Source organism: Diachasmimorpha longicaudata, chromosome 9 (genome assembly GCF_034640455.1).
Source record: "Diachasmimorpha longicaudata isolate KC_UGA_2023 chromosome 9, iyDiaLong2, whole genome shotgun sequence".
NCBI classification, from domain to species: domain Eukaryota; kingdom Metazoa; phylum Arthropoda; class Insecta; order Hymenoptera; family Braconidae; genus Diachasmimorpha; species Diachasmimorpha longicaudata.
In genome coordinates this window covers 4,163,817-4,190,540 of record NC_087233.1, presented here as the reverse complement: position 1 = coordinate 4,190,540, position 26,724 = coordinate 4,163,817, and the positions used below count along the sequence as shown (strand labels likewise).

The 26,724-nt window shown below is 38.3% G+C and overlaps 1 protein-coding gene and 1 long non-coding RNA gene across 12 annotated transcripts in view; one reads left to right on the top strand and one right to left on the bottom strand.

Annotated features, from left to right (window-relative positions):
* Window positions 1-571: 571 nt before the first annotated feature.
* LOC135165713 (alkaline phosphatase-like) overlaps window positions 572-26,724 on the bottom strand; it is a 70,808-nt gene continuing 44,655 nt past the window's right edge. For all 11 annotated transcript variants that reach the window (XM_064127274.1, XM_064127275.1, XM_064127273.1 and 8 more), the window contains exons 4-10: window positions 16,187-16,361; window positions 13,975-14,153; window positions 13,615-13,816; window positions 13,176-13,316; window positions 10,631-10,825; window positions 3,346-3,467; window positions 572-2,476 (exon numbers count right to left, since the gene is read on the bottom strand). In XM_064127274.1, the coding sequence (XP_063983344.1) occupies window positions 2,114-2,476; window positions 3,346-3,467; window positions 10,631-10,825; window positions 13,176-13,316; window positions 13,615-13,816; window positions 13,975-14,153; window positions 16,187-16,361 (1,377 nt within the window). In that variant the 3' untranslated portion in view covers window positions 572-2,113. The remainder of the gene's footprint in view (window positions 2,477-3,345; window positions 3,468-10,630; window positions 10,826-13,175; window positions 13,317-13,614; window positions 13,817-13,974; window positions 14,154-16,186; window positions 16,362-26,724) is intronic.
* Window positions 600-26,724, top strand: part of LOC135165714 (uncharacterized) — a 140,653-nt gene continuing 114,528 nt past the window's right edge. The window contains exons 1-4 of the long non-coding RNA XR_010299558.1: window positions 600-718; window positions 16,840-17,062; window positions 21,111-21,242; window positions 22,106-22,333. This is a non-coding gene — a long non-coding RNA (uncharacterized LOC135165714). The remainder of the gene's footprint in view (window positions 719-16,839; window positions 17,063-21,110; window positions 21,243-22,105; window positions 22,334-26,724) is intronic.

Genomic DNA, 26,724 nt, shown 5'->3' with positions numbered 1-26,724 from the left:
TGGCGATGTACATTTCCGTGAGTGAAAACGTGATCCAAAATTAATAATTTAATAATATTTCGAGGGCTAATTGATTGCATTATCTTCGATAAGTCGCCCTTAAATGAAACTGTGGGGCCTTAAAACGTGGGGGTAGGGTCGATCCGCATCAGACGGTGTCTGTTGAGGGTTCAACACTCTCCAGGATCTAGTCGAACATAAAAAATTATTGCAATCGTGTGAAGTTTAGTTTTTTTCTTTTAAATGAATTGAAAAATAATAAATAATAATTTGAAAATGAATAATAATAATAATATTTGAAATAACAAATAATTAAACAATTTAAGCCTTCGAATTCTGCAAAAAGAAGTGGAAAAAAATAAAAACAGATATTTATATATTAAAAAACAATTAATTTTCTCTGGAAAATTAAAACACGAATAATTGAAGGTCATTCACCCGTTTCCCATCCTGGGGCAGGTACACAAATAAAAGAAAAACACAGTTTTGATTTTTTCTTTTTTTATGAAACAATAATATACAGATATTCTCCTATCATAATAATTCCATTCACAGTTTTATTTACAAGTACAATATATTCAGTTTTTTTTTTATTCCAGTGAACTTGATAAGCCGTTTTGTGAGATACTTCAGTGAAAATGAGTCTACAGACGTAATACGAAAATGAACAACATTACGTGGTGTTTTTTTGGTGCAAAAGTGGTGGTGACGACGATTCGTGAGTACTTCATTCTGTTTTTTCGTAGTTATTCGTTGAGGAAAAAATTAGGGATGAGGATAGAGAGTCTCGTTGCACTTGTTTTCGAGTGTTGGAGGCAGATATCCAACGTTCGGCTGGGGGGGTCGAAAATGACCCGGAGAATGATTGAAAAAATGTTGGAAATTAAGCAACAAATGTGTTTTATTCGAAAATCAACGAAACGAAATAGGGTTTCACTATATTTCTCAACGTTATGGGGCAAAATGGGTAGATTATTTTAATTTGCGAGTAAATTCGAAGTTTTCGAGGAGGTGGCTTGTGTTAGGATCCTCTTCGTGATTCTTTAGGTGAATTCATTCAAAGGGATCGATGTGAGATTTTTTTGCAAAAGAAAATTGAAAAAATCTTTGGATCTGTTGGATTTATCGCAAAATATCAAGAGATAATTTTTGTGGAGAATTTCATAAACTAAAAATAAGGTTTTTTGATATTTTTCGATACAAGCAATAGTTTTCAAAATTTTTCATGTTTTCTTATGAACCAATTATTTCTAAATAAGAGGGCACAGGAGATAAAAGTAAAAAAATCTCAGAACCATTTGAATTTAAAAAAAAATACCAGAACATCATTTTCACGCAGAATTTTATGAATTACAAAAATGATGTCTTGGTATTTTGCCCTGGAGGTGGTATTTTCCGAGATTGTTCGGTTTTTGTCAAGAAAAAATTCTTCCTACCGTCGATATTCCTCGCCCAATCTGTTGTCCGAACTTTTCGAATTCGATGTGACCCAAATATCCTCGATTCAGCCAACTTATTCATATTTATTCACTACCCACGAGCCATAAAAAACTTCTATTCACTATAAATCCGCCGATCTCCACCTGTATCTCTCAATCGAATTCACAATTTGAGTCTGCACTGAGTAAAAAATTATTTTTGCTAAATATTCATTTACTCCCCAGAAGTATTCAATTTTCTTAAATTAAGTAGTTCCCAGAGGAGCCAAATTCTTTTCAATTATAACAACTTCATTGCTCTCGAGGATAACTACGTTGTCCAGATCCTTCTACTGAACCCCATTAATAATTTTCATTTGTTCTAAATTTCTGATTCTCTCGAGAGGAGAATTTCGATCATTTTTCGGTCAAAAAATTGAAGTACAATGAAATGAACCATTAAATACCTAGTTATCAATAAATAATAATCATTAACAGGACTTATTAACTACTATTATTATTCATTAATAATCATAAATCATCGATTAAGATGAAATTGAGTGGTTTATAAAATTATAACAAACGAAAAAATTAAATACTTCCCCAAAGTAAATCAATATTTGGCATGAAAATGTTGTTTTTCTCAGTTTGTGACACTTATTTTGTACAAAAAAAATTCAGGTATTCATTGAACATTAACTCTTCAGTTGGAGAGTGATTGTGATTATGAAACTGATAACGAGTGGTAGGTTGCGTTGGGCATTTGAGTTGATGGGTGGATTTCTCGCTTGATCGTTCATCACGTCACTGGATATTGCTGCACTGTTGGGCTCTGCTGAGGGACAGCTTATCGGTGCCATTATTGTTTCGTTGATTATGGCTGAATCTCGTGAACATCGACTGGCGTGTCTACCCATACACGCGGCATACGCTATAGCATGGGGTATGTAGCTCTGATCGATGCTACCGGAGAATAGAATGTTTGCTAGGGGTCCAATGGCGAAGACCGGGACATCCTCACCGGCGTGGGTGGCCCATGAGCGAGGAACCCCCGCTGTCTGTTGACAAAATAATGGATGGGATGATAATAATAAAATTGCCACCTGGTGATTAATATTTTATGGACTTGAGGGCAATTTGTTGGCAGATTTGTTAGTTCTGCTTTGGATTAATTGGTTATTAGTTGAGTCGTTCATTTGATTTTCCAGAAGGGTATTAAATTATTGAATGGTTATTAATTGGTTATTAATTGAAGCGTTAACTTCATTCGCCAGAAGAAAATTCATTGATTAATTTATTATTGATTGGGATTGATTGAATGGTGTCTGATACATTTTTTATTATAATGATTAATTTGCTGGTGCTGTTGGAGAATTTTTTTGGGGCTGAGAATTTGTAGAAATTTTTGGAGAAAATTGGACGCGAGGACTTTTTAATTTAATTTGAATTTTTAAGTAACGATGAAAATTTAGATAAAAAAATGATTTTTCTAATAAGATAATTTTTGCTTTAAACAACTAAAAATTGAATTAAAAACAAAAAATAAAAAATAACGAATCCTCAGATTAAAAGTGGATATCACCGAAGGGCTTGAATTTTAATGAAAAAAGTTAAATAAATTAAATACTCATGAGTACAAGTCGAAAGTATATTTTTTAAAGAAAAGTGAAGAAAACAAACAATATCTTCATTTTTTATTGAAAATTTGACATAAATTCTTTTAAAATGTCCAGTGGTGATACAACTTGGTACACAATTCTTCGAGAACGTCCCCTTTTACCCCAAAACCTTAATTTATTCCCCCACCTACGGGAATGGTACGCAGACCCCGAAGAAATGTCCCTTAAATATTAAAAAACCACTTCGGCAAACTTCAGGGAAGAGTAATGGGTGTTTACAGGGTGGGGCATTTTAATCGATTGCTCACCTGAATAGAATCCTTGCTAGCCTCCCGCATGACGGATCGTGGCTCCGTGTGACCCGGACCGTTGCTGTACAACAGGGTTGTGTACGGTTTCCCATCCACGTCCGACTTTTTGCTGTCGGAGCCTTTGAGATGAAAGAAAAAGTCGATAAAATAATATAATCCTCTGAAATAATTAATCCTCTTTTTAGTTTTAAAAATCATCATAAAATCGAAAGCCTCCATGAATTTTTTGAAAATCATTTCCAAAGTTTCATCATCTCTCTATCTACCAAAAACTCAAGAAAAAGAAAATTTCGAGTAATTCTCGACTAAATTAAAAAAAAACATTTAATGAAAGATCACACAAAAACGAAAGCCAAAATAATCGAAATATTGAGAACAGTTTTTTGGAAATATCTGGAAATCTAAAGGAGATAGAGCAATTTTCGATAAGAGCTTTTTTGTAGCTCTCAATGTTCTTTAGAACACATGTCTGAGCGAAAATTTCCGTATCTCCTTCACTCACAGAGATATTCTTGAAAAGCTCTTCTGAAATTCTAGTAGTCTTGAGTCGTTTTAACGCTTCGTTACTGAATTATTTGAGAAAATATTTTTAATATTATTTTAACGATTCTTTTTGAGTTCTGCAATTGTCTGTAACAATCACTAGTGGAATACGAGACCCACGGTAACGAGAACATGGGAGAAAATATACTTGTGAGAGGTACAATAAAATGAGTGTCACGTGTCGTCTTGGGGGTTGAGTGAGTTCGGAGAAATAGAAAAGAGAATTAAATGAACTGCTGGTGATGGTGGGGTGGGTGGGGTGAGGTTGGAGGGAGGGTAAAGGGGTTTTGCCTCTCAGGAAAATGGAGATGCCGATGTTTTATTCAGGTGTCGACGAGAGCTACGTATCTGCGGGCATTCCCTCCTGGGGAATACCCCATTTTTTTTTTACTTGTTTTTTTTTCTCTATTTGTTTATTTAAGGTTTCACGGGGTCGGGCATTGTGATTCGCCCTTTTTATATGATTCAATATTAATTTATGTATTTTATTGCAGTGCGATTGATTCGGTGGAATGACTCATTAGGGGGGGGAATAGCGGTTGGGCCCTGAATTTTTTAATTTTAGGTTTTTATGAAATTTTCTTTCTTGATTTTTTGAAGGTTTGGTTAGTAAATCGTTAAAAAAGAGTTTCGTGCATGGAAAGAAATTTGAGGGAAAAATCCGACCTCCAGGGGGTGAAACAAGGGATGAAGGTTGGATTTATCACAAAAATTAACCTCCCAAGTCCCATTTTTTCGAAGAAATTTGACTTAAAAAATGATTGGTTGTTATTTCGTCCCACGTTTCGTCCTCTAGAGGTCTCATTTTAATCCAAAATTTCTGTTTGTCTCGAATAAGTTTCAGAAACTGATTGAATAAATGAATAAATCAAGAGGGATATAAATAAATAGAGCACAGGAAGGAAGCAAATTGTCAAGAGGAAGACGACTTAAAATCGAACTTTAGAATTTTCATTTATTTATATTTATTCTTTTCCTTTCTGTTATTTTTTTTTCTACTTTAGTCAATTTCGCTAGTCAATCGGTAGAAGACAGATCCACTGAAGGATTCTCCGAAAATAAATAAATAAGTTAAATACCAACGTAAACTTAACTGCGCAGAGAAATATAAATTAAGTGTCAATTTTCATTTATTTATATTTGTGTTTATTTCTATTGATAAATCATTTTTTCTAAATATCTCATTATCGAATCGTCAGAAAAACCCTAGAGAATCCGAGAATAATAGGCACTTCCTTTTTTCATGAAACATATCAAGTGATGAAAGGAAAAAATAAATTTTCGAAAAGGAAAAAAAATCAAGAAGAAGCGCTAATTATTTATTTAACTCTATTTATTCATCAAATTATCAACTCATCCTCATCACATGATCCCATAAAAAATTGAATTTTCCCACCACCGACTGTTAACAATTTTTCTTCTTTCCAAAAAAAAGGATTGAAAAGAATTATTTTTTCCCTTTTCAATTTTTTTCTACAAAATTTAATCGATAAATTTGATAACTGAAAAATTCCAAAAGTATATTCGCATCCTGGGATATCCTTAATAATCCCAATAATACTCTCGAGTGAGATGAAATCCAATGCGTTTTGGGTGTGCCACAGAGGCCACCCGGAGGTGGCCCGCAATAATGCTATCGAGGGGGGTGAGAGGGTGAAGGCGGGGAGGGGGGGGGGTGGTAGAGGGTAAATTCGAAGAGGTTTACCACTGCTACCGGAAAGCCCGATGTGCGGAACACGGAGAAAAGCCGCATTGTCCCATTTCAAATATACTACCCCCTCATCCCCACCCCCTTGTGCACTCCACCTGAGAACAGTATACGTTCCGTCACTCTTTTCATAATGGTATCCCCTGGAAAACACGTATTGTGCTTTTGGTGGATGGAAAGAGACCGATGAAAAAAAAAAAAAAAAAACATCCCTCTGTGAGTCCTCTCCGCACTTCACTCCCTCACCCTCTGGCACAGAAAATTCGTGTGTCCAGATAAATCGTGAAAGAAAGAGCTTCGAGCGTTGCGTGACGTGGGTGAAATTGAAACTTGATGAGTGAGGTAGAGAAAATGAGAGGGGATGGAGGGGAGGGGGTTGTTTAATGAAATATCGGCAGTCGTATTGTTTCTGAGGGCTTGTTGAGAGAATGCCATTATCTCGATACGAGGAATTATGATGCTCGTGGAGAGGATAGTGATGGGAGAATATTCTGGAATGTATCGTTAATTATGGGGGATGATATCCGATTTCTAGGGGGAGGGGGGGGGGAGTTATTCTTGATGGGATAGTTTGCTTATTAGAAGTTTTCACGAGGGCTCGCGGTGTGAGTTACAACTGATGGGTACAAAGGGATTGTGGGAAATTTTAATTGTGGTGAGGGGTTTTGAAGATTTTGTTGATAGGGATGAGAATCTAGAAATTCATTTAAATAGCAACATTTTTTGATTGCAACAAATCGGGGAAGATTTCTCGTCGAAATCTTGGTCAAGGTGGGCCCGAGAATTTTTGAATATTCATAACTTTCGATTGGTTGAGTGAAAATGAAAAAATCTTGAGTCATTTTACAGCTGTTGTCAATACGGACAAAAGCCTATGAACTCATTCAAATCGCATCATTTTTAAGTAGAATAGAGTGAAAAAGCTTTCTTGACCCAAATCTTCATCAAGTCGTACACGATAATTTTCAAACAATTATAACTTTCCATCGGCTGAGTGAAAATGAAAAAATCTTGAGTCATTTTACAGGTCTTGTCAATACAGACAAAAGCCTATGAACTCATTCAAATCGCATCATTTTTAAGTAGAAGAGATTGAAAAAGCTTTCTTGACCAAAATCTTCATGCAGTCGCACGCCGTAATTTCCCATCAAGCATAACTATTTATCGGCTGAGTGAAATAAAAAAAATCTTGAGTCGTTTTAAAGCTTCTATCATACCGTACTTAAACTTGAAAATTGATTTAATTCCCACCATTTTGCCTCGCTCTACCCCATCCCCTTCTGAATCTTCCGCGATTCCCGCAAGCGTTGCGATTTTCTCAATTGTAAAAATTCATCCAAACCCCTGTCATTGATGATAAAAAACGACTTTCCCAATACTCAATTGAAAAACTAACTCAATTCCATAAAAAAAAATCCCAGAATTTCAAATTCCGTTGAATCCAATTCATTTCAATCGTTGACTTATCCTCCTTTTTTAACCCCTCGGTAACTACGATGCGATAATTTCACCAGATATCCAGGGGGATTTTCTCTGAGATGTTATCCACTGCGTTCCAACCCTTCTTGCCCCACACCCCTTCCCCCCACCATCACCCGCGACCTCTCCTCATCCTCCCTTAGACCCTCTCGTTGTCGTTATGCAATACGAGTTGGAAGTAAGGCCAGGGGGTGGGATAAAGCGTTACGGGAATGCTGAGGATAGTCTAGATTGAGCTTTAGTAGATCGCCTCTATGGTTTTATACGTTCACATGGGGAGGGTAGAAAATCGGAAAAGATGTTCCACAGGATTACGGAGAGATAAAAAAAAACGAGTAATATTCGAAATTAAGTGGAATAATCCGGTTGGATGAGTTCATGAATATTTTCAAGATCATGAAGCAAAATAGATAAAAATTTTATGAATATGTCGTAAAAAATGTAGACATTTACCGGATGATAACCAACAAGACGAAGCCGTTTGCTACATGAATTATTACACTACATTAATACACTGCATTAATAAATAAAAAGATGGAACAACATTTTTGACGAAGAAATTTTCAATTTTTTTTTTAGCAAAATGAGGGACCAAAGGGAATTATTTTTAACAGTACAATGCAAAAAAATTAGGACAGTTTTTACCCCAAAAGATCACCAAAAAAAATTCAAAATTTCCATTAATTAGTTAATTGTTTAAAAAATTGTTTTTTTTTTTAAATCAACTGGGGTAACACCGATCGTCTTTAATTGTCAATCGATGAAAAAACTGATGTATTGAACGGGTGGACTAATTAAACATGAAAACTACTTTTACCCCATAAAAATTAAAAAATTTAATTGAAAAATAGGGGCAAATCGGTTTCTTTTTATTCATCAATAAATCACGTGGTAAATTTTCCGGGTCATTAAAACAAAATCTTCAATCCTCTCATGTCTCTCTATATCCTCTTCTTTTTCGTGAATTTCTTTTCAGTAGAAAAACCAATTCATCAGTCAGACTGATTAATCAATCTAAAAATCAAGAATCTGGAGTCAGACCCCAATCTCACCCCAAAATAAATGAAATCCTGTGGGGTAGATTGAAAGGAATTGAATTAAGCCCCTTAAAACAATTCAATCAAGAATTTTTTTGTGAATTGGTAATATCGTGGGGTGGAAGGTGGTGAGGGGGTGAGGGGGAGGGTCGATTCATAAAGGGAAGAGACCCTATCGTATTTTCCTTTTTGCGCATGGAGCCATGAGAATCCGAGATAAGAAAAAGTGAGACTGAAACTGTAACTGGCGGCGGGGCTGTGGGAAGGGGGTGCAGGGGGTGGGATACGCCAGTATGTATCTGCATAAATCTACATAAATATCTTGAGCGTTAAAAGGTAGCAGTCGTCCAGCGAAAAGGATTGAGAATTCATTCTGGGGAAAACTACGAGAATTGTTTTCATTCGGAAAATTCGTTTTTTTTTTAATTTAATTTTCTTCTTAATTCGGAACGCTTTTTCCTTGATTAAAAAAAAAAACTGAGGAATAATCTCCGGCAAGATAAATTACTCATCTGTGGAGTTAAATAAGCTGAGGCACCGGGGAAGAGGGTAAAAGTGACCTCATTGAATGCGATAATTTTCTTGAAGGACGTCCATAAACTTTGAAGTGGAATAGATTGAAAAAGCTTTCTTGAACAAAATGTTCATTAAACCGTGCGTGATCATTTTTAATCAATCATAACTTCCTATCGGTTGAGTGAAAATGAAAAAATCTTGAGTCATTTTACAGCTGTTGTCACTACCGACAAAAACCTATAAACTCATTCAAATCGCATCATTTCTAACTAGAATAGATTGAAAAAGCTTTGTTTATATTCATGAAACCGTACCGCTTTGCTACACGAACTAATAAATAAAAAACTGGAGGGAAATTTTTGGCGCAGAAATTCTCAAATGTTTTTCTTTTGGGTTGAAAAATTATATTTTCCATTTTCCGGAAATACTTCGTCAAGAATTTTGAATTGTTAAAATTTTTGCGTTAATTTTTCAGTTGAATTGAGCCGTCGTTTTTCTTCTATTTTCTTCTACAAATTTTTACGAAATTAATTTGCCCAAGCAAATAACCGTTATTTTCCCCAATTTTCGTAAAAGCTCCCTTGATTTTCTGTTTTCTCTCTCGCTCTCTTTTTCTCTCATAACTCCCTATAATTTAAAAACCCTCCCCCATCCCTCCCACTCCGACTAATGCCAAAATCTCTGGAAATACGTCCGGAGAAATTCTGAAGGTACATAGTAACTGGGTAAGTGAGCTACTTGGGACATGAAGTTTGGTAAACTCGTGTAAAAGGTAAAGGCGACTGCATACACATGCTGTAGACTGAAACTTTGGAAAGTGGACCGGGCAAATCCGAAAGCTCTCTCACTCCCATATCCAGTTCCTTTCGACGTCCGGCGTGTAGTCCAGGACCTTCACCGTCATTCCCAACCCCTTCACTGCCCACTCTACCTCCCCCCATACCCACCACCTTGTGAACGGGGTAAATTACATTTAGCCCAGAGGGCTTTATCCATCTCTGTTCAACTACTTGTTCAGTTGGTGAAGTGAACAGGACACTTGCCGTTCCACGAATCGGCTTTCTCTAAATTAACTTGGTCACCTACAGGTATATACAATTGTTGGGCAATGCTGGACATACTTGAACGCATTGTCCAAAATGGCAACGGAAATTTACTTGGTCAACAATTGTTCGAACAAACATTCACTCTGGGGAATTTTCTTAATTGAAAGATTTGGGGAGGTTATTTCGGGGATTTAACTGTAACCAAAAGAACGGTGGATCGGGAGGGGGGAGGAGGAGGAGGAGGAGGTTGTTTGTGTTCTCGTAGGGGTTGTGGTGGTGTGGTTTTTAGGGCATTTGGTGGAGGGAAAAAGTAACTGGGAGGAGGGGTGGTTTTTGAGAATAATTGAGAGATCTTGATGCTCGGAATTTTCGGGGCATTCGAGACGGAGCGAGGGGAGGAGGGGTAGAATGATGCGATTTGGATAAATTTGTAAGTTTTTGAAGGTTATGAAAAGCTCTTGAATTTGTCTCTAAATTTATTTAATTTCACTCTACCGATGTGGAGTTATCGATAGTTGAAAATTATCGTGTACGCTTTGGATAGGAAAATTAACGACCGGTACCGTCTGATTGAAAATGATGGGATTTCGATAAATTTATGGGTTTTTGTAGCTTATAAAAAGTACTTTAAATTCACTTTAAGATTTTTCAATTTTACTCAACCGATGTCGAGTTATCGAGAAGGGAAAATAACTGCGTACGCATATGAAGAGTCGTTTGAGTAGGAAAATTATTAGTTAATTAGCTTTCATGGAGTTCTGTGTAGCTTTATGAAAGGAAACTGCTCCTATCTCCCCCATCATTACCATAATAGATAACTTTGCTCGGAAAACCCCAAAATTTAACATATTCCGGGAACGTTTCAATATCGTCCTCGTCAACAACGTAAATTTCAATTCTAGGGATCCATTATGATGTTGCAAATAGAAATGAAACAATTCACTTCTACTAACCGAAAATTGGATTTCCCCGTAGTGTAGCCAGCCCTCCTAGTGTCAATACATGGGAATGATCAGCGGTGACTACCAGAAGTGTCTCAGTGAGGTCGACCTCATCTCTGACCGCTCGTACTGCCTCCTCCATCGCTAGTGTCTCATCCAGTGCACGATAAGCATTGTTATAGTGATGGGCATGGTCTATTCTTCCACCTATAAAAACCAAGAGGGAAAAATTTCACACTCACCTTCCACATTGTCTCACCCCCGATGAACCCATCAATTTTTATCCCCTGAGAAACATTAAATCGAACGGAATTTTTCGATACTTCCACTTCACGATCGCAATCGGTAATTTTTCATCCCATTAATACTCAATTAACTCCGCACTGAGTGGCTCTAGCGAAAAATCTCACAGGACATTTTCTATTGACAAACTTGTCCTCTATAAAAAAGGTCCTATGACATTTGCGTGTAACCCTACTCTTTTCCGAGATAACTCGCAGTTAACCAAAGAGTTTATTTGGAGTGGTAATTTTTTTTTCTAATTTGCAAATTCCGATGTTCAACATTTAGTTTTTTAAAAGAAAAATTTCATTTTAAGATAAAGTCATACAACTGTTCTTTTCTGGTAATATTGCCTCAAAGAACTCTGTCACCCTCGTTGGAATTTTATCACTTGACTGCCGAAATAAACTAAAACCCTGGAGTGCAATATCTCTCGCTGGGTGCAGACTAGTTAACGTCTTTATTATCAGAGTGCGTCTCTGGAGAGTGGCTAGACTGCATTACTTTCTTCAACTGCCAAAGTTTTACCCCCCAATTTCTTCTTTCTTTTGTCAGTCGTAAAATTTTCGTTGACAAACGACTAAAAGAAATCTCCAAGCCATTTGAGATTGTAGGCAAGATTACCCTGGGAAAAATGGGTATCGTTACAAATTTACCGGGTGATTCTAATCGGGGATAATGTTCATGGTGGGGTAAAGGAGGTGGGGGGGGGGGGGGTGTATCATCCGGGTTTAGGGGGTGATTTCGTACGAATTTCGACTTTTATATCTCGATAAAAATTCGGTTTTCGTAGGAATTATTTGTGGAGTTGGAGTCGGATATGTTTCATCGAAAAGCCGCAGATATTTATGACGAGATTAACATGGAAAATGGTTCATTTTATGGATTAATTATGTTTACAATGATGCGGGGGTGAAACTCGCGAAGGAATAAATTTTAATGCAACATTTGTTAGAGATTTATTTTTTAAGATTATTTTTATCGTTTTATTTTCGCTTATTAAATTTTTAAATTATTCTCTGGTTCTAATTAAACGAATGATTGATCATGGACAGCCTCATTGATAAATAATAATCGTCTTCATTTTAAATTTGATAATTTGTTAATAGTCGTCTAACAAAATTAGTTATCGAATTAATCAGTAATTTACTCATGAAATCTAGCGAATAAATGTCGCAATAATTAAACATTCAACTCTTGCTGATGTAATTTAATAATTAATTATTGGTTTGTATGAGGCCAAGGGCCTCTAGAACCAAAATTCAACATTATTGCAAACTATAGTGGAAATATACAGAAATTCATTGGAGTGGAACCTGGTATATTCTGGGAGGTTTCTCAGACTCCTGTGGGTGTCATTGCCACTTTGGGGTGGGCACTCAACGATGTTCGAGCACATTCGACTCCGTGCCAAGAATACTCAGGGCTAGATAGTCGTCTTCGACGACAGACAGAACTCAGTTGAGATGGAACAAACAGAGGACTCAAATTTGTGATTGAATTTTCATCAGTTTCACTTGAATAGGTTTTTTTTTTTCTTTTTTGGTTTTATCAAACGCTTTTCGAGGGCCCGGAGGTGGAGGAATTCAATTGATTTCGTTGGAGAGCCGGGGAAATTTATACCTAAACTGGGGAGAGAGGGAGACATTTTGCGACATCAGTAGCAGGTTAACGTGACAAGAATTTGTGATGATTCCGGTCGATAACGAAGGAAATTGAGCAATTGATCGCAAAAATTTGATTTTCGAGGGATTCGTATGGATGTACTTGGCGCGAGCCTTGACCGACATATTTTTTTTTGCGAATTTCATCGCATTATTGTATCTATTATAGATACGAGGGACTAACGAAATGGAATGATGATAATTTTATTCAGTAATTAACGAAATTTATCGATCCATTCATTATTCTTAACGTATACTTGGCTCGAGTCTCGACCGCCAATTTTTTAAATTATTTTTTCATTTGATGGTTCATCTTCGAATCCGTCTAATTTCCTCCTCCTCACACTCCCCACCCCCGCGGATATGAGCCTGAAATGAGACATTTTCCATCAACACTCAATTTTCCGGAAAATTTTCCCAGTTTATCTTTGTTTTGTTACCGAATCGATTTATTTCAATTTAAACTTTTCCAATTTCCATTTGGAATTGTTCTATCATCTTCTCCACTCTCCCCACCCCCAAACAGATAATTTCTCCCTATTCAATCTCTTGTCGAACGTCTTTAGAATTCTCAGTTTGCTTTAAAAGTTGGACTGTTCACTAAGCTTTACCCTCGACAAACAAGAAGAATCCCTCTGGGTTTTTCTTGAGTATTCTCAGTGCTTTTAACGTCATTTCAGCGAGTGATGGATCACCAGTGCCGGATGCATTGCGATCTACTTCAAAGTCCATGTGGGAATAGGCAAACAGACCTGTGGACATTCAAGAGTTGATGGTTAGAGGTATTAACCTTGACGGATGAAGGGATTTCCATTCGGTTGGGTCGGGCCAAATTTACCATGAGATGGGAAAAAAGAGCGATCTCAATGTCCTCAAAGTTTTTCGCAGGATTTTTCATCTCTATTTAAAGAAAATCGAGAAGGTCAAAGGTCCTCGAGGGTCATAAGGGCCAGAGGCCCTTTGGATCCTCGGAGATGGTGGGAGATTTGTATTTGGCGCGTCTTGCATTGATTCACCGTGTGGGAAATCTAATTTTCTAGTTTCACTCACCTAGTAAATGATCCACCCGACTAGGATCAACATCATCAAACTGCTCCTTGGAGAACACGTACTTGGAATTGGGCTCCGGATGGCTCTTTGTCCATTCCGTAATGAGATTTCTCCCGTCCAATCGTCTTCCCTCTTTGTCCGGATCCTCTGGGTCCGGCGTGACTTTAGACACGAAGTGTCGTCTACCACCGCCAAGAATAACCTGAAAATTCCAAAGTCAGTTGATCAAATTTTTCCAACGTTAATTAATTCCCAGAGAGATACCGAGAATGCTTACTTGGATTCTAATGAACGAATGCAGAGGGAAAAGGACAACGAATTTAAACTTCACGGAAGTTTATTGAGAAAGTAATTACTAACATTCAAGTTTCTACCGGGTTCGTCTTCAACAAGTTGCTTAGCAATGTCTTTGCAATTGATTCTAGCGGCTGAAGGCACTTTTCCATCGTCCTCCCAGTATCTACTGGAGGCATGAGCGTAGAGAGCCGCTGGGGTGGCGTGAGTTACTCGTGTTGTTGTTACGAGACCTGTAGATTTACCTGAACAGACGAATGAATTAATTAGTTGACGATTTGACCGTAAGTCCCTTCCATCGCCGGAGGGAAATCAGGGGATGTTGGTAAGCCACAAATCGGATTAGAAATTAACTTTGGTGTATTGGAGAGATTGGGAAAGGTGACGTGTACTTGGCGCGAGTATTGACCGCAAGTGGGCCACGTCTTTGAATTACTTGGAATGTTATTTCTATGTGTGAGGTACATTAACTAATTGACGTCCCCTAGTTGTTCCTCCTCAAGGAGGGAATTAGGAGAAATGGGCATCTTTAGGGAGAACTCTGACTAGAAAAATAAATACGGGGGACATCAGGTCATGGTAAGGTCGTGTCTTGGCCCAAGTACGTCCCTCAAATTAATAAAATATAAATCATAATTAAGGAAAAATGTCTTTGCGTCGTAAATCAAGGATTAATCGGTAGTGCGGGTCGCGGTCAAGTCTAGGTCCAAGTCCATTTCACCCACTCCACATCATATACTTCATTTTTTCGAATTAATAGTCTATATTTCACCTGCCCAAGTACAACATCCACTTCCTCTGATCTCTCTCGAGAATCTCAACTCGGAAACACCCACTTTTATCTCCTCTTCTCCCCATTGTTAATTACATAATTTATTTGTGATAATACACAGCACATGGTTTGTATAACACTGCAGCCTCGTTCATTTCCGGTCATTAAGATGAATCACCACGGTTGATTAATAGCCCACCGTTTGCCACTGACGTATACTACCAGGACGTTTGTATCAGATACAAACCAGTTATATATATATATATATGTATATACAACGCCATTTTCCTTTTTTGGGTTCTACACGCGCGTAACCGTTTGTTATGGCATTTAATCCTCTCCATTCAATTTCTTATTTACGATCAGGCGAATGGCCACGCCCATCTCGTTCCTTCAACGCTCACCAACCCCTCTCCCTACCCCCCACCCCTCAATGTGCCACCCATCCACCCCTTTTCAGAATAGTGTACGTACCCATTTCTCATGCGTTATATATAGGAGGGGGTAGGGGGGTGAGGGGTGGTGTGTGGGGACTGGGGGATGAGCAGGGGGATGATAAAACTCCAGTCTAACGCTTCTTCCGGATGGCCCCTAGTGGAAATAACGCCCACCGATCGGACGTACGTTAAAGGGATATAATCCAGCTGTTTCCGACCCATGAAGAATTTATGAACTGATTAACCATCACATAGTGGCTCTATTCTGCTTCGTTTTAAGTGGTTTATACTATCGGGGTCAATAATTCTGTGTCGCGTCTATTTTGGGGGAGGTTAGGATATTTTTATACATGTAGAGAGGGGGGGGGCGGGGTAATGGAACCTTTGACACCTTTCAGATATTTATTTTTTTAGGGGTTTGGGAGGGAGGTGGGTGGGTGGGTTGATCAGCTGTTGTTTGGGGTAGTTAAATAGTTTGGAAAATAAAAGGAAATTCAAATTGCGAATCGGTTTTTATGATGTGAGGCAGGAGGTGGTGGATATTTAAATCTGACGAATTTGTGGGGGTGGTTTTTGGAACGTATTGGGAAGGGAAATCGGGCTTTTTGGGGTTGGATGAGCTTTATGGTTTGTTGAAGGGTTTGGAGGTTATTGGATTCTTATTTTTAGGGTTTTAATTACTGGATTCTTTGAGGAATGGTATATTTTGAAGAAATAACACAACATTGTTGATTTTAGAAGTGAGACTGTTTGGGATATGGGAATTTTTAGAGATCTTCAAAGAAGAAGAAGGGTGATTTGGAACTGAGAATAAGGGAGAGTTCCTCTACACGAAGAGAAAGGTGTGTGAAAAAGTCCTGCGGACGTCGGACGCGAACTTGGCGCCAGACACGACCGCCATTCCCCAATAAATTCGTCTAAAAAATTCCCACAAACCTTCCTAACAAAATAATTCTTCTTCCTCCAAACTTGCACCTTAATTTTCTCACCTCCCTCCCACAATAATCATTCAATTCCCCCTCGTGACACTCGATACATCAAAACATTATTGTTATCCTCGATTATTCACCTCTCTCCTGCGCCCACTGCACAATAGACGGTACCCTTGCGGTTTGACTTGAGAGGCAGTTGTCGAACTTCGCTGATGAGTCTAGTCCAACGGTCTCGTAATTGGCCTTGACCCCGCACACCAGAGCTGTTGCACACGCCGATGATTCACCGACTTGAGCGTCGTTATTGTACGTCTGCAACAGAAAAATTCAAATTCTCACGTGAAAAAAAAAATAAACAAACAAATACTCAATATTTTCTTATATTTTTTGTTCTTCACTTTGGCGTCACGTCCTTGACGTCTGGAAATACTGTCCTCTATCTAGTATTATGATAATCCAGATGGAGTTGCCCCGGGGGAGTAGGAGGGGGGAGGGGGAGAGGGTTTTTGCCCCTCTTTTTATTAACAGGCGTCATGCTGGGAAGTGGTGGGAGTGCGCCACCAAGACGGAATACATAAATCTTCTTGGTTTTATGTCGATGGCAAAGCCCTGATGGCTGATGTGGTTTTCGCGTCATTCGTAAACCTTGGGATTCGCATTTCCACGTATCCCCCCCCCCCGCCTTCCACGCCATTTTTCCCAATTTTTCTTCTCCCATCACTTTTTTTTTTTTTTGCCTCGTCTATCTTCACTATATTTTCTGTTTTTTCTTTTCGGTTTGTTGGAGCAGATGGTCACGTCATTGGCTAGAAGTGAGATCATAAACCATGGGGACTTGTGATGTGTCCTCTTGAGATCCAAACTGCCGCAAACGGTAGCAGTTTCATTCCGGGTCGATGCCGGAGATTACGTACTAACGTTGCCACGTTCAGATGTTCACTCGGTGGCCAATTTTCGAGGTTGGAATCGTCAGGAGAGGGTGAATTGCCGGCTGGAGGATTTTCCCGATCGTGGTAAGTAATTTCTTTCGATCGAAAGTAGTTTTTCAGGTTGGATGGATGAGATATTGGGTGACTTGGTTGGGTTGCGAATTAATTCACAAGCGATTTTGGGAAGAGAGTGTCGGGGGAGTCTATTGGTTTTTGGGTGGTACTTGGCGAGAGTATTGACCGCACCGATGGAATTTATTTGTTATTTATGAGGGCGAGTTATTTATGAGGTTTTTTTATTGGTGGGGGTCTCAACTGGTGAATCAATGAAGCGGTGGATTTTAGTGGATTGGGGGTCAGGACGAACTTGGTGCTAGACTTGACCGCAATTTTTTAATGAAATATTTTTTATGAGGATTTTTTTAGTGGTTGAAGTGTCAGGTTGTAAAAAAATGAGATGAGGAATTTTATTGGAGTAGATTTCGTGGTGAACTTGGCGCTAGACTTGACCGCATTTTTTTAATGAAGACCTTTTTATGGGATTTTATTTTTGCGTGGGGCATACGCTTGCGAATTATTGAGATATATTTTGTCAGATTAAATTGTAAGATGCACTTGATCGCATCTCCGGATCGGATTAATTAAAATTTTCTTTTTTGCGAAAAACTGTATTTCCGTTTATTAAGAGAAAAAATCCACCGAAAGAAATTTTGGACAAAAATTAGATCTTCAGAGGGACAACATGAGGGACGAATGTTAGTTTTATCGCAAAAATTACCCTCCCAAATTTCATTTTTCCACCAAAACTTGACCTAAAAAGTGCCTAATAGTCATTATATTACACATTTCGTCCTCCAGAGGTCTCATTTTTATCCAAATTTTTTTTCCGTTATTCCGTGTAATATAATTTTTGAATTTTTCCAAAAATCTCATTGGCGCATGAAGAAAAGTTGTAAAACGCGCATTTGACAGCTCCAGTAGTTTCTCGTATTTACTATTTTGTGTCTTCGTGCTGGGGTTTCTCAATGAGCCCTAAATTTACGTGTGGGGAATTTCACGAGTGAGTTCGTACGTATAGGTATGCCCAAGGAGGGATGTAGGGGGGGTGAGTAGACTAGGGTGTCGGTTTTGGGTCGACCGCACAATGTCATTTCCCGTAGTTTGGTCAGACGAGCCATGACTACTACAGTTTCTGAGTACTTCGGGGCACTTGGTCACGCCTTTGGGGGACAGTTTAGGGGGTGTGGGGGGTGCACAGGGGTATAATTTAGCCGGGCAAATATCCACGATAAAACACGTTCACGGATTCGATAATTGGGACATATTCAACCGCGTCATTTTTCATCAAGGGAGGAATGCACTGGGAATTCATGGCTATCATTAATGAACATCTCCTGAGGAATTTCACTGAATCGTTAAAATGAAGAGCCTTTTTACGACACTTGCCGACTTATTGCGGAATTTCTTTTTTATGCGGGCATTATTTGCTCGACCACTGGGATAATTATGCAGCTGATATAATTTTTTATAATTTTTTTCATTATCATTTTAGCTCCAGAATAAATTTAATGAGCCATCAAACGTGAAATGGTAAATTTAAGGTCCGGCCTAGAATTTTTTATTGATTTAGGACTAGAAGAGAGAGCAGATAAGTTCCTCTGGTTCCATTCGATAGTTTAAAAAATTCCACTGCGAGATAAATATAATTTTCTGAATAATTGACAAAATTATATTTTTCTCTCACCACTAACTTCTGATTTTTGGTCCTATTTTACTGCATTACAAGGGATAATATTCCCCTTCATTTCGCGACAAATCCTTAATTAAACATTCGTGAACAATCGTCCAACAATTTTAACAGCTAATCGAAAGAATAATTCCCCGAATTAAAAGAAATTTTTACCACAGAAACTTTAATTACTCCCTGAACAGTTCCAAAGCTCTCATCTTCTGAAAACTTTAGCCCTAATAATTAAAAAATAATATAGAAATATAATTTTTACGACCCCCCGGGAAACTTTAGTCATCGGCACCATGAACTTCAGGAGAAAATGTAGTTTTTTATGCACCTCGCAAAAAATTAAAAAAAAAAAACAAAAAAAAAACGACCATCTCTGGGTAGAAAAAAAAAATTTATTCCTAGCCACTTGCTTCTCCCAGTCTCATGTATAAGTTCCATGATAAACATTTATGTATACACGAATATATTTTCATGCATTTATGCCCTGAATTTCCATGTACCAGGGGAAATAAACAGTGTAAAAGTGTGCGCAACGTGGGAAGAGGTAGATCGGTATCTCCAGAGGGGGTTGGCGAGGAGTAGAAAGGGGGGGGGGGAGAGGGTTTGAGAATGGGGTTGATTCTTCCGAAGCTCCACCGAATATCTCGGATCATGACTATGCTCAATGCTCTCTCTACCAATCCGCGTATACGTTCCTTATTCTTTTTGATACTCTGCCAGGAACACTTCGTTCACTCGTCTCGCATCGCAAGAGGTCGCGGAAGCGAACGCTTTCTACTAGCAATGGGGTGAGGAGGACTCGTTTCTGCATGTTCAACTTCTGCTTTATTGGATTTATCGGAGAATTCATTGCTCCACGTGATTCCATTTTTTTTTTTCATGAATAAAGAGAAAGTCCTGAGGTGATTACAGAGGGATAAAAAATTCCAGTCCTTTCTGAGTATTGCATGACCTCGAAAGTGTCAATCGAATTGTAAAAGATCGGTAGTGTTGATTAATTAACGGCCTAATCGTAATTACAACAGTTCAGGAATATTTTTTTATTTACCGACGGGCAGTAAGATCGTTACCTTCTTTATCGACTGATATTCTCTAACCTAGAATGGGGTCCAGTGTGAAATGGGGGGGCGATAATGTTATTAAATCTGTTGATTAATGAACCGTTTTAGGGCTTCATGAAACGTCTGGTGTGATGTGAAGTGAAAAATCCATCGTCTGGATAATTCAGTCGATAAAAAAATTTTTATCTTCCTCTACTAGTCCGAGACGACAATTACCATGTGCCTTATAACTACGATTATGATCACTGCACTTTGTGGGTAACGGCGCCCTCAATATCTCTCTTCAAGAAGTTTCGTCAGATTGGAGAAATCTCGAGATATCTCGGGGAATCCCAGTGGAGTCCAATGAATAACGAGTAAAGTCCCCAAACATTTCGAGACAAAATGGCAACCGGAAATTACTAAAACTTTCATCTATCATCCTCAATATCTTACACCGACAAACAGATAGACATGGTTAAGACCCGGTTAGAGAGGGTCACGTGATCAAAAATGGGTATAACAAATAAATTGTTGAAATAATGGTTTTATTAGAATCAAACATAATTAGCAGACTCGGAAATAATGAATGAAGCACGGTAATTGGGTTTGGTAACTATTTAATAATTATTCTACAGCATAATCTAAGACTTAGTGATGCTTAGGAGGCAACTCTTCTTTTTTTTTTAATCCACATATGCCACATACACAAAAAAATTCGATGATTTAAAGGCAAGGGGAGGCAGTATCTCGCGTTGAAATCAGAGGTGTGATCTACGTTCTACCTGAGTCATCCTGGATCAAGTCCGAAGTACCGGAATAAAATGCGTCACTCGCTTGAGTTCTAGTTCATAAAATTTTTCGGTGAAAAAAAAAAAGGGGAAGAAATGTTAGGACTGAGGGATGTGGGTGCTCAGCGACTTCGATCGATAGTCAACAAAATTCACCATTTGAAAGAAAAAAGATCCATGTTGCCCCCACCAGGTCAACTAATACTGATAGAGAATTTTTATTATGTTGAAAAGGGGAGGTATGTGGGCTCGGCAACCCCCAGACCCCGCTTTATGCTCTACTTGGTTCGACCTTTCGAGAATTGTCGACTGGATTCATCAATCGATAAAGATTTTAAAAAATTAAATCTTGGGAAAAATCTGGCTCACGATAGGGGGTGTAAATGACACGATAGAGAGCAGTATAACGAGGTTAATAAGGCAAAAGCCTGTGGCTCTATCACAGCGAATTCCATATTTACACCTTCGCTAACGCTCGTCCAACGGCTACGGCCCTCCTCGCTCACCCATAACACATTACAACCTCGGCCGTTGATTTTTTTTTATTTTTTTTTCCTCAGTTGTCTGGAGGGAGAGGCAGCCAGCATTAACAAAGGTACGGAGCAGCCACTGGAGGGGCCTCCACCGAGCTGTAAACGTTCAACCGAGGCCGACTCGGTCCAGCCATTACGAGACAAACGATCCGCCTCGAGGTATTAACCCCGCACATACAACCTGATGCAGCATATACTTCATCCCCGTAGTCGTATCGGGATTACGCATTACATTCCCCACCCTTTTCTCCTCCTTCGTTCTTTTGTATAATTTTTTTTTTTCATCACTTTGCGCTTGGAGAAATATGCCGGAGACCCCTGGGGGGGCTAACCTCTTGGACACCTACAAACGATATCCTCAGTTGGGATTTTTTATGCACTTTATGAATCTCAAAGAATTGACTCGAATTTCAGAGTCCTCTTGTGCTCTTTGTTTGGGAGGGCGGAAATTCTTTTGTGTTGCTTGAGAATTTTTTATTAAATTTCACTGGAAGGGAAATGGTGGCTTTTCGTGGCTCTGGAAATTCCGAGTGGGGAAACTGCTGAGGATGACCCGTTTAAAGCATTTTTTTTTTCATCTTTGAGAAGGGGACGAGACTTTTTGCGATTTGACCGGAATTATGAGAAGGCAACATATATTTTTATTTTATGGGGCTCCTTTTGTTTGAATGACCTCAGAGATTGACTTTTTTGGCAAATGAGAGGGATGTAACAATGCTAATTTAGCGATCGATAGTATTTATTTGTTAATGCCATTTTTTAAAATCTTTCAATCACAATTTTCAAGGAAATTATGGAAAGCAATTTTGTCACGTAGGAAATATCAACAAAAGGAAAAATCGATGAGTTTGGAAAGTTTTTCTTCGACAATATCTGGTGTAGGCATTCAAATCTTTAGTTGTTTCAAGAAGTACTGGAAAAATTTAATGAAAAATAAATTGATAAAAATTGTTTTCCGTATTTTCTCCCCCTTTTCCGCCCAAACTTCCCGAACTCATTATTTTTTAAATGCATTTCACCAGGAAGCCAACGATTCCCCCACGTATTTCCAGTAAAGTTGGAGGATCCTCGAGAGTTTGAGGCCAGAGTGCGGAACTCACCGAAGACAGTGGTGATATCTATGACGGTGAGGGGGGCTGAGCAGTTTGGCGTAGCATTTTCGTTGAGGCCAACTTAATTTCAACTCCCCCGGAGGGTATTCAACGAAGAACAAGAATTTTCACATGCCACTACGACGTACCACCTATGCGGTAAGTGACTCAATTTACTTTATTCAGTGGGTGTGTCATTTTGTAAACGTGACACTGCAACTCACTCAATCAATTCGATTAGATCAATTTTCAAAAGTTATCTGAAGGCTGAAAATCGACAGTGATAACCGAATTAAGAATCGGGGGTAAAATCTGGACGATTTTTGATGCTTTTTGTGGTTCGTGGGGTCGAAGGGGTGAAGATTAATTCAATAAATTTGGTTATTTATGCACAAGTGAGATTGAGGCATTAGCCAAGTCACTTTATTGAAATATAATGAATATGACATTCGATTAATTTTCCTTGTCAATGTACAGATAATTTACCTGATATGATGTGTAAGCGATAATTTTCGATAATGAACAGGTAGAGAATCAAGCGGCTACACGGAGACAAAAATTGTCTAAAAATTACGCGCCTGTTCCGTGCAGGCAGAACAGTATTCGGTAAAAATTACAGAAGAATTATGCACTTTTTTACTGAATGTTCGATACTTTTTCTTGAAGGTTCACTGAGAAAGTGCGTAACTGCGCTCCATCTTTTTTTATTTAAGCATTTTTCAACAAATTGGTTTACTCTGCTATAAAATTTCCAATGCCAATTGTTTATTATTTTATTTTTATTACATTTTATTATGATTTTGAGCAAATCGATTTAGTTTTCGATTTTCGTTTTCGATTGATCAGAAATTTATTTGTCAGTGCGGGGAGAAAGGGGGTGCGGTGAAAGGGGGATTATATTTTCTATAGTTCTGGGGCAAAATGGATGATTTTAGTCACTGTGTATTGAATATTTCCCTTGTCTGCTATTTCTAGTTTTTTTCATTCTTCTTTTCAAACAATAATTCATTGTTTTCTGAAATTCTGGGGAAAAACTAGACTATTATTTCCGGATAATCACCACTTTCATGGGTTATCGATTGAGCTCACCGTGAATTCCATCGTTTATGCATAATATTTTTACCTTTTTTTTGTCAGAAACAAATTTTATGAACTGAACCCAGCCCAAGTGATGCACTTTATCGTAAACTTCGGACTTGATCCACGATAGTTGAAGCAGAGCGTATATCACACCTCTCATCCCTTCGCGTTGAAGACGAAAAACTTTTTCCCTCCCCTCCGTAAATCATCGAATTTTCCGTGTCTGGCGAATGTGCATTAAATGACTATTTTTATACGATTTGAGAATTATGTCTTGGGTTAGTTCTCGTCAATGCAGATTATCAAGTGGTATTTTCTTCGACAATGTTTATCCGTTTGTCGGTGGAAGATATTGAGGTTGATGGATGAAAGTTTGAGGTATTTCCAGTAGCCATTTTGTCTCCAAGTGTTTGTAGACTTTAGTCGTTATTCATAGGAATCCGCTGGGATTCCCCGAGATATCTCGAGATTTCTCCAGACTGACGAAACTTCTGGGAAAGAGATATTGAGGGCGCCGTTTGCCACCAAGTGCACCGATCATAATCGTAGGTTATCGGGTACATGAAAACAATTGTCTTGGACAAGTGAAGGAATATAAACCTCCTTTCGGCCTGCGGAGGTCGAAAAGAATTACCAGGAATCACCGGGACCACGTGATCTGCTGTAGATGAAGGAATTTTGATGCCTGTTGTGATTCTCCTGGGGAAAATGGGTGGGATTTTCTTTAAAAAAACGAAATGAAAATTCTCAAGCGCAGGAAAGACCTCCTGAACTTCCATTTCGCAGAGTGCTGGACATGAGAAATAGTAAGAGACACATCAGCGTAAGAAAAATGCGGGAGTGGGTGGGGGTGTGAGAGTTGAAGAGAAAAAGAAAACGAGGAATAAACGTTTAAGAGGGTTTTTCTCGTCCATTCTCGCTCTCTTGGTGTCTGCCTCCAGGCGAATGGGTATTCCTCTTTAAGAAAAAAATGTACAAAAAGTATGCACTCCCTCCCTCATCCCTCGCACATTTTTTTTCCTCCACCTTTCATTTCACAGAGAAGAGATCTGCAATTTTTTTATACAATTCAGCTCTCACGATTCTCAGGAACTTTTATCATTCTCATTCCCGTGTAATCACGTTGTTTTACGTTTTCTTTTCACCATCAAATATTCTCTAAATTCCACTTTTTTTTATAACCCTTATCAAGTTGCATGATGCAACATTGAGTCGGAATTATTTACGAGCTCTAAACCGATGGTGTAAACACAAATCTCCGGGATGAGGAGCTCCTTTCATGGAGGGAGAAGTCGTAAAAAGTATTCTGAGTGCAATATCTGTCATCGGTATCATCAGCACGAGGGACAATTTATTGCAATACTATATTGCTCCGCAGTTGGCAAATTTTTCAAAACTAAAATTTGAATTTTCCTCCCTTGACCCCCTTCGGATTGAAAGTTCAATCTAATGACGTAATTTCCTTCAATATTCACCAAGATGTCCACCAAAAATTATTTGACCTTGAAATTGAAGAAAAAACCCTCTTCAATATTCTTCCAATATGCAAATGCAAAAAAAAGAATTTGACCTTGACGTTGAAATAAAAATAAACCCAATGTTTTGAATATTTTGGAGGACATCAGGATCAAACACATTCTCTCATGTTGAATTTAATTGTCTTTTCGGCTTTATGAAATGGGGTAATTAGTGACCCCTTCTACCCCTGTTTACCCACAATTTCTCACCTGAGTAATGGCGCCCAATATTTGTCATTACTTCGAGTTAAATTAGCCGAAGTTATGGAACGTTTGTATTTCCCGAGATTGCTCTTTCATTCGTCTCTCTTCAACTTACAGTTTCACTTCCGGAGATACCCACTTTACAACTTGGAGAAGAAACATTTGCCCCTTCCATCGCCTCCCCTCCTGCCTCCCACCCCCCTTCGAGTAGTTCTCCCCAGTGGGTGTTCAGGGATTTACGTCGGTCATCAATTCCCTGGAGGGTACCAACTGTGTGAGCACCTCTCTGTGTATTTCCCAAAGTCGTATAGTCGTAACGCCAACGTGTGCATCAGACCGCAAGAACTGAGAAGTAGATCTTACGGATGTTATGAGTTTTAGAGATGTGAAAATATTCAAGAGTCTGTGGAATTTAATCTTAAATGAACGATCGATGGTAGATTTTTGAATAGCTTTCGATTAGACGATTGGAAATATTGATTTTTCAATTACAATATCGATTAAACGATTGGAAATATTGATTTTTCAACTACAATATCGATTAGATGATTTGAAAGATTGATTTTTCAACTACAATATCGATTAGATGATTCGAAGTATTGATTTTTCAATTACAATATCGATTAGACGACTGGAAATATTGATTTTTCAACTATAATATCGATTAGATGATTCGAAATATTGATTTTTCAATTGCTATATCAATTAGACGATTGGAAATATCGATTTTTCGACTGCTATATCAATTAGACGATTGGAAATATCGATTTTTCGACTGCTATATCGATTAGACGATTCGACATATTGATTTTTCAATTGCTATATCGATTAGACGATTCGAAATATTGATTTTTCAATCGCTATATCAATTAGACGATTGGAAATATCGATTATTCGACTGCTATATCGATTAGACGATTAGTAATATTGATTTTTCAACTAGCGTTAAATTCAAAACCCTAAGACCCTGCCACGGCTTGAATATTCATCTTCATCAAATTCATCGAAAATATTTATCGCGTGCTTTGAAAATTTGTCCCACCGAAATTTCGAACTGCGATCGCATGAATCCATGAAATTAGACGTATATCGTCTGGCACACGCCTCTCTGTACACACCCGGGTGGTCCTAATAAACCACAACTGTGTGAGGATAACTGTGGCGCCGAAGAGGTGAAGGGAGGGAGAGAGGGTCATGTATAAGTGAATTATACAGTGTTCAGTATGAAAAATGACCCGGCGGCGCAGTTCCGTAACTCGTTATCGTAACAAACTCGATAACAAGCGAGTCGGTAACTCGTTACGGTTACTAAAGTCGATAAACCAATTTAGCAATTACTAATTTCTTATTTTTTTTTTTCCTCGACGGTAGTTCAGGATAATCGACCAAACCGGTAATATCAATTTCTTATCGTTACCTGGGGCATTGATAACTGATGCCTGAGTATCAATTAGACGGTGATTAAACAGCTTAATGAATTCTTATCATTTTTCATCCCCCGCGATTGCCTTCAATTTTATTAACGATAAGTCAGGCAGACGGTGAGGGGGGGGGGGGATTGTGGGCAATTTTAATTGACGCCATTGTTTTCCTAGAATAAGCTACAATTAAATGACAGAAAAGTTTTCGTTCTCAAAAAAAATTAAATAATTAATAATTATAATTATTAATGAATATTTAAAAAATTTGTCTTTTGAGAGCTCAGTAAAATTTGTTTAATTTCCTGAAGATCCAGTTGAGGAAACGGAA